At 44.9% G+C, this 14,895-nt stretch overlaps 1 protein-coding gene across 1 annotated transcript in view; it reads right to left on the reverse strand.

The window, feature by feature from the left end:
- The window catches only part of LOC139264065 (collagen alpha-6(VI) chain-like), a 177,596-nt gene that overhangs the window by 106,736 nt on the left and 55,965 nt on the right, over nucleotides 1-14,895 (reverse strand). The window contains exon 5 of the mRNA XM_070880163.1: nucleotides 8,033-8,593. Within this exon, the coding sequence (XP_070736264.1) occupies nucleotides 8,033-8,593 (561 nt within the window). The remainder of the gene's footprint in view (nucleotides 1-8,032; nucleotides 8,594-14,895) is intronic.

The following is a 14,895-nucleotide window of genomic DNA, read 5'->3' on the forward strand; positions in this document are numbered from 1 at the left end:
CAATGAGTTCATGGCTGAACATGCAACTTCAGTACCCCATTCCTGCTTTCTCGCCATACCCCTTAATCCCCCTAGTAAATAAGGACTACATCTAACTCCTTTTTGGATATATTTAGTGAATTGGCCTCAACAACTTTCTGTGGTAGAGAATTCCACAGGTTCACCACTCTCTGAGTGAAGAAGTTTCTCCTCATCTCGGTCCTAAATGGCTTACCCCTTATCCTTAGGCTGTGACCCCTGGTTGTGGACTTCCCCAACATTGGGAACATTCTTCCTGCATCTAACCTGTCTAAACCCATCAGAATTTTAAACGTTTCTGTGAGATCCCCTCTCATTCTTCTGAACTCCAGTGAATACAAGCCCAGTTGATCCAGTCTTTCTTGATATGTCAGTCCCGCCATTCCGGGAATCAGTCTGGTGAACCTTCGCTGCACTCCCTCAATAGCAAGAATGTCCTTCCTCAAGTTAGGAGACCAAAACTGTACACAATACTCCAGGTGTGGCCTCACCAAGGCCCTGTACAACTGTAGTAACACCTCCATGCCCCTATACTCAAATCCCCTCACTATGCAGGCCAACATGACATTTATTTTCTTAACCGCCTGCTGTACCTGCATGCCAACCTTCAATGACTGATGTACCATGACACCCAGGTCTCGTTGCACCTCCCCTTTTGCTAATCTATCACCATTCAGATAATAGTCTGTCTCTCTGTTTTTACCACCAATGTGGATAACCTCACATTTATCCACATTATACTTCATCTGCCATGCATTTGCCCACTCACCTAACCTATCCAAGTCACTCTGCAGCCTCATAGCATCCTCCTCACAGCTCACACTGCCACCCAACTTAGTGTCATCCGCAAATTTGGAGATACTACATTTAATCCCCTCGTCTAAATCATTAATGTACAATGTAAACAGCTGGGACCCCAGCACAGAACCTTGCGGTACACCACTAGTCACTGCCTGCCATTCTGAAAAGTACCCATTTACTCTACTCTTTGCTTCCTGTCTGCCAACCAGTTCTCAATCCACGTCAGCACACTAACCCCAATCCCATGTGCTTTAACTTTGCACATTAATCTCTTGTGTGGGACCTTGTCGAAAGCCTTCTGAAAGTCCAAATACACCACATCAACTGGTTCTCCCTTGTCCACTCTACTGGAAACATCCTCAAAAAATTCCAGAAGATTTTCAAGCATGATTTCCCTTTCACAAATTCATGCTGACTTGGACCTATCATATCACCTCTTTCCAAATGCGCTGCTATGAAATCCTTAATAATTGATTCCATCATTTTACCCACTACCGATGTCAGGCTGACTGGTCTATAATTCCCTGTTTTCTCTCTCTCTCCTTTTTTAAAAAGTGGGGTTACATTGGCTACCCTGCACTCCATAGGAACTGATCCAGAGTCTATGGAATGTTGGAAAATGACTGTCAATGCATCCGCTATTTCCAAGGCCACCTCCTTAAGTACTCTGGGATGCAGTCCATCAGGCCCTGAGGATTTATCGGACTTCAATCCCATCAATTTCCCCAACACAATTTCCCGACAAGATGTGCTCAAGGTGGTGATCTAAGCTATGGAAGTTACCTTGTGAATAAATGGCGATTACTTTTATCTCCAATGTTTAAGACACCATGAGAACTACCAAACTTGGCAAAAACTTGTTTCTGAAATAGGAATTAATAAGTTCAAATATTAAGGTAAATTGATATGAGTTGCTTTTTCGAGCACTCAAGAAGGGAAAATTCTCACTGAAGTTTAAAGGGATAATTCTTTACTAAAATAAACTGCTTGGGAACAATTTAGGTGGTCCTACTAAATGCTGTATATCAAGAGAAAAAGTTTGTGGGGAAAAATAATTGAAGATTGAAAAAATCTGTCATTACAAGACAATATGGTTGTTTAGATTTGTGATAAGTTTCAAATGATAAAAAGGACTCGGGCACAATATAGTTGGTTATAAAGAATTTTAAAAATGTTGATCTTTAATATTGTATTTAGGATAGTAAGGTTACTCCAGAGTTCATGAATATGAATAGTAATTAATGGGATGTCTACTTAAGATGCAAGATTGAAACAGGAAAATTACAGCACCAAGTAGGAATTTTTCTAACATTCTCGTGAAAGTTAGGAATGTATAGTTAAGAATAATAAATCGATAGCTTTCTCTTGGAGACATTTGTGTCATTGCCGATGAATTTTTAAAGAAAGTTGCATTGATAACCTGACCACTACCTGAAACATGCAGTGGAAGATGAGCAAAGATTCTAGACAATCTTTAGATAAGATTATCTGAAAGCCCAAGATGGCTTGCATCAAATGGCATAGAGATAGATACCGGTGTAAGAGTGCAGACGTGATTTGTTGCGCATGAGGCAACTTGTATGTGGAAATGCATGGTGAATTTGCACTAAAGAACAGGTCTCAAGACATACTGTGTTACTTGATAACAGAAGACATGAAATGGTTAATGTGGCTCAGGGAATTGTGACAATTATTAAAGCACTGATACATACTCCCATCGAGAAACTATCGAATTAATGAATAAAAGCGATTGAAGGTGTGTTTAAGTGAAAAACGATATAGATGTTAGATTGGGACAATTGAAGGCTAGGAAGAAATACATTTAAAATGAATTATCCACAATGAATGGATACGAGTAGAAGATATCTGGAGAATCTTTTAAGTCCATGACTTGTTGATTAAATGTTAAATTTCAGCTTTCTTTACAATATCTGTTTTGGTTGTTTGCATCAAATTTGCTGGAAATGTATATACTTAGTCAATGTGCTTGTGATTGTAAGACCATAACCTGGCATATTTCTAACAAAACACTCTCTTCCTCAGGCGACCAAAGGCTGCACTGGCACACTGAAGGCTGTGTTGGACCTCATCGTCGATGTCTGCTCTTGTTGACAGTAGGCTCCTAATAAGGATTTTCCTCAGTTTCTCCTTCTTACTAGACCCTCTGACCCCTTTTATATCCGGAAAGTTGTTTGTGTCCTCCTTCGTGAATACTGAACCAAAGTACTTGTTCAATTGGTCTGCCATTTCTTTGTTCCCCGTTATGACTTCCCCTGATTCTGACTGCAGGGGACCTACGTTTGTCTTTACTAACCTTTTTCCCATTACATATCTATAGAAGCTTTTGCAGTCCGTCTTAATGTTCCCTGCAAGCTTCCTCACGTACTCTATTTTCCCTGCCCTAATCCCTTTGTCCTCCTCTGCTGAGTTCTAAATTTCTCCCAGTCTCCGGGTTCGCTGCTATTTCTGGCCAATTTGTATGCCACTTCCTTGGCTTTAATACTATCCCTGATTTCCCTTGATAGCCACGGTTGAGCAACCTTCCCTTTTTTATTTTTACGCCAGACAGTGATGTACAATTGTTGTAGTTCATCCATGCAGTCTCTAAATGTCTGCCCATCCACTGTCAACCCCTTAAGTATCATTCGCCAATCTATCCTGACTGGGGGGTGGGGGCAGGGGGGGCAACTGACAAAGGGTGAGAAGCTGAAGTGCTTTGAATGGAGTCCCTATTTCCATGTCCCCTTTCACCATCACCCCTGTCATGGCCCAGTCACATTTCACTGCAATCACTGTGCTGGAGAGCACTTTGTTGCAGATCAGTGCGGCGCTGTAAGGACAAGGCTAAGGTATCTGTCATCCTATTTAAGGTGGCAGGCATATTGGCATCCAGGCAAAATGGCTGCACAGCTGTGGTCAAGGCATGCTTGGACACATTTGATTGGATTGTTTGATGTTCCATGGAGCTGGTCACTCTATCCATGGAAGAACACATCATCACAAAGCCCTGCGACATCAACCCACTCATGCTGGAGGTGGACTCCTCCATTCTCTCTGCAATCATTGTCAGTGTGCTTGGAAAGATTGTCAGTGCATTGAACATTCTCTGCAGCTCAATGATTCTCCTGTGCATCGACTGTCCCACAGGTACAGCTTCTGTGTCCCGCTGAGCAGAGCTTGGAGAGGGCCGACGCAGACTCGCCACTGCTGTCCCTGCCACCACCATATGCTCTTCTTCACTTGTGAAATGTGAGTCACCAGGTGAAAACCCAACTATCTGTCTAAGTGATCCCAGAAAGTGCAAGTATCTACGTTGCTACATGATATGCATGAGACTTGTAATGGTGCACCCTCAGAAGGATTCAGCTCCTCTAACAATTCGTCATCCGCGACCTCCATCAGCTTCTGTTGCATCGTGAAGGTCCTGACGAAGATAAAAGACATGAATTGGTATTGGCAAGGTAAGAATGTTGCAAATTATTATTATGAAGATGATCATATTTCACTCACTGTTGACATCAAATCAACATGACTGAGTGCCGTATGACATGTGGGTTACTGATATTTAATTGTCTCACCAGGAAGCTGGGACCTCCCCCTCACCATCTCCGACAACCGGGAATGCCGAAACTCATTTAGCACCAGCGCCTCCTGCTCTGCTGGCAATTCCTTGGAGGGCAACTACCGGTTCTCTCCCTACTCTCGTATTCTGTGCTCTTTTCTCCTGCAATAAGGGAAAGAACAGACGCATGAGAGAGTGTAATGGCATGTGATCACCCAACGGATGCAGTGCATTTGGTTAGGGTGACTATTGGGGAGAGGGATGCAATTTTTTTTTTTTTTTTTTTAATTCGTAGCCAATCGTTCCAATTCTTTGTCAAATCACAAACGCCAGAGGTCACCTTGCACACGCCAAGGATCACTCTGCGCCAATGTTCTTAGCCAAAAGGCCTAGAGCCACTGCACCATTCCTGGAAGTACTGCAATACCAGGTTCGTGCCATGGAGGTGGATGGGTCAGGTCCCCCACACACCTCCGGGGAGGTGGATGGGTCAAGCCACCCCACCCACCTCCTGTTTCCAAAAAAGCAAGCATATACCTTCCTGATCCAGGGAGAACCACCCGGAGGTCATGGTGGCTACTCCCCTGTCAGGTCAGTTACGCATGATCTTAGCCAAATGATCTTAGCCAAAAGGCCGAGGATGAGGGTGAATGGCAGCGAGTGATGGGTAGATGGGGATGTGAGGAAGTGCATAGACTAAGAGGGAAGGGTGCACCTTCAAGTAAGTGGGTGTGAGCAATTGTGTGATGGACTAGACTTGAGAAGGCAGAGTGAAGAGTGGAGTGATGCACCCAGTAGGATGTAGCTAAATGTGCAACTGTGCTCACCTTTTCTTACCTGGCTAGATCATTAAAATGACCTACATCTACCTACAGTGGTTCCTGTACTGACTCCATGAACGTGGCCAATGCTCCTACTGCTCACCTCCTGAGCCACCTCCAGCTGCGCCTTCTTGATGTCACCAGCTGGTTTCTTCCTCCCACTGCTAGGAAAGAGTATCTCTCTCTGGCTCCTCATTGACCCCGGCATCAGATCAAGAGAGGCATCATCGAAATGCGGTGCAGCTTTGGATCATCTCAAATCCACTCATAACCTTTCTCCTCTCTTGTTTCCAGCTCCAACTGCTCCAAATTCCATCTTCGATTGGCCCTTTAAATATTGTAGTTGAGACTGCGTCCTGCAGGGCCTCATTGCTACTGTGGATTGCACACCGAGTCAGGAGATAAAATGCTAATGAGATGGCAGAGTTTAAAAGGTCACTGACAGAAGCGCTGAACTTACTTCTGGGTTTCCCGCGCAATATCGGACCCTCCCACTCCCAGCACTTCTCTGAGTTAACATCAGGGCCGATGTATTACTTTCCTGAATCTCTCTGAGCAAGTACAAGACTCTTTACATCCTAGCTGAAGTGCTCTGGCACGGGCTCGACGGGCCAAATGGTGTAACCATTCTATGATTCTATGGTCCTTTCACTACAAGAATGCCTTACCTTAATCCTCACACATGTAGAAGAAATTAGATCAGGTCTCAGATTCAAACCTGCATTTCTAATCATCCCGATTAAAGATTCCTCACTAACATTTTGGTTGAACGTGCTTCATGATTGGCAAGCAAGGTGCATTCACACTCTGTACTTTCATCTTGAAGGCTGCACTGTTAACTCATTATAATCGTAGTGAGAAATGTTCTATTGCTAGCTCATTACCATAAGTCATTACTATCAAGTAAAATCAGGGAAAACCCGAAGGTGTTTTGTAAATGCATTAGGAGCAATACGATAACTAGACAAAGAGTGGGGCCTATTAGAGATCATAAAGGGAATTTGTGTGTGGAGGCTGAAGACGTGGGTAGGATTCTGAATGAATACGTTGTATCTGTTTTCACAAAAGAGAGGGGCGGTGCAAACTTTGCAATGAGGGAGGAGTGTGAAATATTCGACGAGATAAAGATAGTGAGAGAAGAAGTATTAAGGGGCTTGGCAGCTTTGAAAATGGATAAATCCCCAGGCCCGGATGAAATGTATCCCAGGTTGTTAAGAGAAGCAAAAGTGGAAATAGCAGAGGCTCTGACCATCATTTTTCTAATCCTCTCTGGCTACAAGTGTGGTGCCAGAGGACTGGATGACTGCTAATGTTGTACCTTTGTTTAAAAAGGGAGAAAGGGATAACCTCAGTGGTGGGAAAATTATTGGAAAAAATCCTGAGGGACAGGATAAATCTTCATTTGGAAAGACATGGATTTGTCGAGCGAAGGTCGTGTCTGATTAAATTGATTACATTTTTCGAGGAGGTAACCATGAGGGTCGATGAGGGCAAAGCGTATGATGTAGTCTATATGGATTTTAGCAAAGCTTTTGATAAGGTCCAACATGGCCGACTGGTCACTAAAGTAATAGCCCATGGGACCCAGGTCAATGTGGCAAAATTGGTTCGGAGGCAGGAAGCAAAGGTAATGGTTGATGGGTGTTTTTGTGACTGGAAGGCTGTATCCAGTGGGCTTCCGCAGGGCTCAGTGCTGGGTCCCTTGCTTTTTGTGGTACATATCAATGACTTGGACTTAAATGTTGGGGGTATGATTAAGAAGTTTGCAGATGACACTAAAATAGGATGTGTGGTTGATAATGAAGAAGAAAGCTGCGGACTGCAGGAAGATATCAATATACTGGTCAGGTGGGCAGAACAGTGGCAAATGGAATTCAATCCGGATAAGTGTGAGGTAATGCATTTAAGGAGGTCTAACAAGGCAAGGGAATACACATGAAATGGTACGACACTGAAAAGTGTAGAGGAACAAAGGGACCTTGGAGTGCAGGTCCTTGAAGATAGTAGGCTAGGTGGATAAGATGGTTAAGAAGGCATATGGAATACTTGCTTTTAAAAGTCGAGGCATGGAATACAAGAGCAAGGAGGTTATGTTTGAACTGTATAAAACACTGGTTAGGCTGCAGCTGGAGTACTCCGTGCAGTTCTAGTCACCACATTACAGGACAGAAGTGATTGCAGTGGAAAGGGTGCAGAGCAGATTTACAAGAATATTGACTAGACTGGAGAATTTTGACTATGAGGAAAGATTGGAGATGCTGGGTCTGTTTTCTTTGGAACAGAGGAGGCTAAGGGGAGACCTGATTGAGGTGTATAAAATTATGAGGGGATAGAGTGGATAGGAAGAACCTGTTTCCCTTAGCAGAGGGGTCAACAACCAGGGGTATAGATTTAAAGTAATTGGGGGGAGATTTAGAGGAGATTTTTGGGGAAATGTCTTTACCCAGAGGGTGGTGAGGGTCTGGAACTCACTGTCTGAAAGGATGGTAGAAGCAGGAACGCTCACCACATTTAAAAGTACTTGGACGTGCACTTAAAGTGCCGTAACCTACAGGGCTACTGACCAAGAACTGGAAAGTGGGATTAGGCTGGATAGCTCTTGGTCGGCCGGCGCGGACACAATGGGCCAAAATGGCCTTCTTCCGAGCTGTAAATTTCTTTGATTTCTATCGTGAGAAATATTCTATTGCTAACTCATTACCATCATAGTAAGAAGTGACCCAGTAAGAATCATTACTACCAGTCTTCACAATATTAATGAGAAAGTCATGCTTGGCATTAGCTTTTGATTTGGAAGAACACACTGATTAGAGCGAATTTTATTTCTTACCTTCCTTTGAACAGATATCCCGTACAATATTGCTTTTCATATCTGTCAAAGCATCAAAATTGTGCGTGTAAAAGATTCTTTCATCAGCACCTGCAATGAGCTGAAGATCATTTTTCGATGCATCTCCCACACCAACAGCATAGAGAATTACCCCCTCCTGCCTTAGTTCTGCAGCAGGACTTGTTACATTATCCTGTGACTGTCCATCTGTGATGGTGATCAGGAAACGCCGCACCCTGTGTCCACGGCTTATCTCTGCTTCACTGATGAAATTCTTCATGTAGGTTAATGCACGGCCTGTTTTAGTGCCTCCTCCAAGCTGAGCGATTCGTTTAATCGCTCCCTCCAATTCAGTTTTGCGGGTATATTGAGTGGGTTCAAATTCAGTTTGTGGATTAGATGCATATTGGACAACCCCAACACGAACCTGGTCTGCACTAATACTGAATACCCTCACTACTTCTAGCAGGAATCTTTTTATGTCCTTGAAGTTCTCAGGTTGTATACTGCCTGATCCATCAACAAGGAAAAATATATCGGCTTCATCTGTTTCAACACAGCCTGAAAAGAGAAAGGGGCATTGCTTCAGTTACTGAAGAACAGCAGGAAGACACAACAGGGCTTTGATGCTTATCTGTGTATTATATTCTAGCTGCTCCTTTCAAGTTTTATAATTGTTTTTACCTCCAAGTGTAAAATTATTATCTTTTTGTAAATCTAATACAATTATATATTTTCCAAATTCATTTACAAATTAATTATAATTAAAATATATTACACTACACAGCAAAAATTCATAGGGCTAGAAATTCGGTTCTCAGCGATAACGGTATTTTTTCGCCAAAATTACCATTATTGTGTCGCTATCACTATGAGGCCGTAAATTGAAGGTAAAAATCGGCGTTACACAAGGATTCGCGGCGCAAACCACAAATTTTGGCAACTTTAGTCTGAGGCAGATAGCGCTGCGAGTTGGGCCCAGGGAGGGCTGAAAAACACCTAAAAATAAATGGGAAATAAAAAATTCACAAAACATTTTCAAGACACTTACCAAGTGAATCGCTGCAAAAGAATTAAAAAATGAAAACTTTAACTTACTTTTTTGCAGGTCTTCATAATTACCGCTGCTCCAAAGGGCTGCAACGCAGCTTTTACCCTGTCGGTCTTATTCACGCAAAATATGAGTGCACACAGAGCCAAATTTTTGGCAAAAGCGATATTTCGAGTCTTGCATGGCAGCGGTTCTCTCTCCAGCGCTATTTGAAAACCGCCGCCACAAAACGTCACCGAAATTTCCGCTGATCGGGTTTTCGCCAAAAAAGGTGAAATACCAAAAACCTGGTTGCAAAATCGCCGAATGTCCAGCCCATAATTCTTCCCAAATAAGGCGCATTGGACGGTGCTGCTGATGATTTCAACTTGAAAGTCAATTGCTAAATTTGGAAGGTCCCATGTTCGATTCCCAATCTGTGCTGAACTTATCGATCTCACCTCGGGCAGCAGAATTAAATGATAACATTGGTGTGACGCTCTCAATTAGGGAGGGGAAAGGAAGCCATGTAGGCGTCCATTCCAGGAACACTTGGTTGGAATTGCATATGTGTGAAACATCAGGAGAAGACAAGAGCAGTTAAACTGGTTGTGATCCACTGTGTCGTTGAATAGTCTGCAAACACAGAGGGGGAAAAAGTGGGCTCGGTAGCACCCTTCTGATGCCAAGTGAGCCGGACGCCAAATTGGTAATGGGGTTAGTGCATATGCACCTAATGTCCACCAGCAGCTTGCAGAGCAGATAGAACATGATGTCAATCAGTGTGCAACACTGAGTTGACGTCAGCGTTGCCATTTTGGAACTCCACGCTCCGTCCTCGCACAGCCGAACATGTGTTCACCGGCATGAAGGACCCCCTCACCAGTGCTGTTTAAAGCAACCATCAACTACTTGCAGGATAGTTGCTGGTTTATTTCTTCCGGCTGTTGCTGCAATTCAACATGTTTTGGGTGCTTTTTTTAGAGTTGGTTAAAGTTTCAAACATTTACAGGGGCACTTGTGGCAGGTGCTGAAGTACTTTCTTGATGGATTCAAGGCTTCTGCACAATCAAGTTACTTGTAAACCTTTCTCTTGGCATTGAGCATGATTGGAAGAATGAGCAGAGTTCACGTGGAGCAGGACAAGCTGCTAGAAGAGGAGGGGGGAGAAATGCTCTCAGCAGGAGGACATATCGCCCAGGGTGTTCAGGGACCAATTCTCCGAGCTGAATTTCAACAACGACCAATGTTTGAGATGTCTGCAATTCACTAAGGAGATCGTCACTGAAATCTGCCAACTGCTGCAACCACAATTCTAATCTCAGAGCAGGACAAGGACCGCATTGTCAGTAGCTGTGAACGTGACTGTGGCTATGACCTTTTATGCGCCTGGCTCCTTCGAGGTTGCTGCTGGAAATATTTCAAACATCTTGCAGTTTGGTGTGCACTGCTGCATCAGGGAGGTCTCAGAGACTCTCTATGCAAAGAGAGATCATTTAATTTCATTCCCTCATGCCAGAAGAATCAGGCGGAGCTAGCATGAAGATTTTCAAGGATTGCAGATTTACCCATGATGCAGCGTCCACGTCATGTTAACTCTGCCATATGCAAGGCCTGCATTTATTGCGCGTTGCCCTTGAGAAGGTGGTGGTGATTCACCTTCTTGAGCCGCTGCAGTCCGTGTGGTGAAGTTACTCCCACGGTGCTGTTAGGGAGGGAGTTCCAGGAGTTTATTCACCAAACAATGAAGGAATGGCAATATATTTCCAAGTCAGGATGGTGTGTGACTTGGAGGGAAACTTGAAGGTGGTGGTGTTCCCATGCACCTGCTGCTCTTGACCTTCTGGGTGGTAGAGGTCATGGGTTTGGGAGGTGCTGTCGAAGAAGCCTTGACAAATTGCTGCAGTGCATCTTGTAGATGATATACACTGCAGACACGGTGCCCTGGTGGTGGAGGGAGTGAATATTTAAGGTGGTGGATGGGGTGCCAATCAAGTGAGTTGCTTTGCCTGGATAGTGTCGGGCTTCTTAAGTGTTGTTGGAGCTGCACTCATCCAGGCAAGTGGAGAGTATTTCATTACACTCCTGACTTGTGCTTTGTAGATGGTGGAAAGGTTATAGGGAGGCTGCAGCAATGTTCCTGCTAAGGTGCACGTGTAGCCACACATTAATCTGAAAGGTCCCGCATGGGCTGCTTACCGGCTTTTACATTGTAAATATCGTGCATGCGCAGAAATTTAAAGGGGCCACGCATTAAAATAAACAGGCACGCAGAACAAAGCGCAGCTTACAGGGTAACATTGGTCATGAGGTGAGACACTAGCTGCAGAATACCCCGCCTCTGACTTACTCTTGCAGTCACAATGTTTATGTGGCTGGTCCAGTTGAGGTTCTAGTCAATGGTGACCCAAAGGATGTTGATGAAGGGGAATTTGATGATGGTAATGCTGTTGAATGTCAGGGGGAAGTGGTCAGACTTTCGCTTGTTGGAGGTAGTCATTGCCTGGCACCGCGCGAATATTACTTGCCACTTATCAGCCCAAGCTTGAATGTTGTCCAGGTGTTGCTGCATGCGGGCATGGACTGCTCCATTATCTGAGGAGTTGCGAATGGCACTGAACTCTGTGCAGTCATCAGTGAACACCCTCACTTCTAACCTTATGATGGAGAGAAGGTCATTGATGAAGCAGCTGAAAATCAGTGGGCCTTGGACACTGCCCTGAGAAACTCCTGCAGCGATCAATGGCCCCTCTAATTTTATTTTGGGTGCATGGCCCCTTTAATCGGCTGTGTGGCCCATTCAAAGTTCCATGCCTGCGTGGTTTTTCCATTTAAAAGCCGGTGAGCGAGCAGCCTGCGCTGGACCTCTAGGCTACTGTGCATCCATGTGGTCATGCAGCTTAATGGGAACTTTGGCAGTGATGTTCTGGGCCGAGATGGTTGGCCTCCAACAACCACAACCATCTCCCTTTGGGCTAGGTATGACTCCAGCCAGTGGAAAGTTGCCCCGATTCCCATTGACTTCAATTTTACTAGGTCTCCTTGATGTCACACTCGTTTAAATGCTGCCTCGATGTCAAGGGCAGTCACTCTCACCTCACTTCTAGAATTCAGCTCATTTGTCCATGTTTGGACCAAGGCTGTAATGAGGTCTGCAGCCAAGCGGTCCTGGTGTAACCCAAACTGAGCATCGGTGAGCAAGTTACTGGTGAATCAGTGCCGCTTGATAGCACTGTCGCAATCACTGTGCTGATGACTGACAGTAGACTGATGGGACAGTAATTGGCCGAATTGGATTTATCCTGCTTTTTGTGGATATGACATACCTGGGCATTTTCTATAGTGGCAGGTAGATACCAGTCTTGTAGCTGTACTGGAACAACTTGGCTAGAGGTGCGGCTAGTTCTGGAGCACAAGTTTTTAGCACTACAACCGGGATGTTGTCGGGGCCCATAGCCTTTGCTGTATCTGTCATGTATGTATGCTTGGGTTTACTAGCCACCAGGTGGCGCCAATGTCGGAGGTCATTATGCGGCCCAGGTATAAAAGGCCAGCCATCTTGTAATGTAATCACTTTGGGCCCTAATAAAGTACAGCCTGCTTTGTACCTGTTCGGAGTTTACAGGATTCAGTCTATTGAATTATTGCATACATGACATTTGGCGACGAGGTAACAAGAACCTTTGCATGCAAAAATTAGCACAATTGGAATTCTGGAGCGATTCATGGAGGGAGAAGATTGGGCAAACTTTGTAGTCCCCTTGAACCAGTACTTCGTGGCCAACAAAATGGAGAAAGAGGCAGACGCAGTTCGGCGCCGGGCGCTACTCCTCACAGTTTGCAGTCCGAAAATCTATGGACTCATAAAAAATCTCCTCTCGCCCTTATGTCCAATGGGCAAGGACTATGAAACATTGGTACGTGACCATCTCAGATGAAGGTATCATCATCTCAAGATATCGATTCTATATGCACGTTCATTCTGAGGACCAGGACGTATCGGAATTCGTTGCCGACCTAAGACGTCTAGCTGGACCGTGTAAGTTCGAAACTGCGTTGGCAGACATGCTGCACGAGGTGATACTGCGTAATCTACTGGCGGCAGAGATGCTGGATTTGAGCAAGGCCATCAAGATTGCCCAATCATGCATGACGACGGTCAAAAGCTTAAAGCAGATATCATTGAAAAGTCATAACTCGGCAAGTACTGTAAACAAGATAGTATCGTTGTTTGAAAGAGTTGCATATAGCAGGGCCTACCCGACTGCATATGCAAAACCCATGGCTGCTCAAAGTCCGCCAACAGGAATGAATCCGATATCACCATGTTGGCGTTGTGGGGGAAGTCATCGGCATCATCAGTGTCGGTTTAAACAGTATATTTGTAAAGGCTGTTCGAGAGTGCGGCATCTCCAGTGCATGTGTCCGCAGCTGAGCAAGCGTGCTGCGACACACCACATGGAGGATGATGACTAGTCTAGCACGGATCCAGATATGCAATCCGAGATACCAGAGGAGGAAGTGTATGGAGTGTATTCATTCCTAACAAAGAGCCAACCGATAATGATTAATGTAAAACTTAATGGTGTGCCGGTATCGATGGAATTGGACACGTGTACGAGTCACTCAATAATGAGCCAGAGGACATTCGACAGGCTGTGGGATACTAAGGCTGTGAGGCCTAAGCTGAGTCCAGTCAATGCCAAGTTGCGTATGTACCCTAAAGAACTCATAACGATGATTGGCAGTGCAGTAATCAAGGTGTCGTATGGTGGTGCGGTTCACGATTTACCGTTATTGATTGTTCCAGGCAATGATCCAAAGCTGTTTGGCAGCAACTGGTTAGAAAAAATCAAATGGAACTGGAACGAGATCAAAGCGTTGTCGTCTGAGGAAGATACTCCGTGTGCTCAAGTGCTGAGCAAGTTCCCCTTGCTGTTTGAACCAGGCATCGGCAATTTCACGGGAGCCAAGGTGCAGATCCACGTGGACTCAGATGCAAGACCCATCCATCATAAAGCTCGGGCAGTTCCACACATGATGAGGGAAAAGGTTGAAATTGACCTGGACAGACTCCAGCGTGAAGGGATCATATCATTGGTCGAATTTAGCAAATGGGCCAGCCCCATTGTTCCCATGTTGAAAAGTGATGGCACTGTCAGGATTTGTGGAGACTACAAGGTTACGATCAACCGAGTTGCTAAACAGGATCAATACCCATTACTGAAGGCTGATGACCTGTTTACAACGCTAGCTGGGGGAAGTCGTTCACAAAACTGGATCTGGCGTCGGCCTACATGACACAGGAGCTGGTCGACACGTCGAAGAAACTTACGTGCATCAACACTCATAAAGGACTGTTTATCTACAACAGGTGTCCTTTTGGAATTCGCTCGGCTGCAGCCATATTTCAGAGGAACATGGAGAGTCTACTGAAGTCCGTCCCCAGAACCGTCGTGTTCCAAGATGACATACTGGATACAGGCCGTGACGCCGCTGAACATCTGAACAATCTGGAAGAGGTTCTACATCGTCTGGATAAAGTGGGACTCAGACTGAAATGCTCGAAGTGCGTCTTCATGGCACCTGAAGTCGAATTCCTGAGGGGGAAAATTGCTGCTGACGGTATCGGGCCTATGGACTCGAAAACCAAGGTCATCAAAAATGCACCCAAGCCTCAGAATGTGACGGAGCTGCTTTCATTCCTTGGTCTACTCAACTACTTCAGTCATTTCTTACCTAGATTGAGCACCTTATTAGAGCCACTGCACATGCTGCTAAGAAAAGGCAACAACTGGGTTTGGGGTGCGTCTCAAGACAGAGCTTTTGAGAA

The sequence above is a fragment of the Pristiophorus japonicus genome, chromosome 5 (assembly GCF_044704955.1).
Source record: "Pristiophorus japonicus isolate sPriJap1 chromosome 5, sPriJap1.hap1, whole genome shotgun sequence".
Classification (NCBI taxonomy): Eukaryota; Metazoa; Chordata; class Chondrichthyes; family Pristiophoridae; genus Pristiophorus; species Pristiophorus japonicus.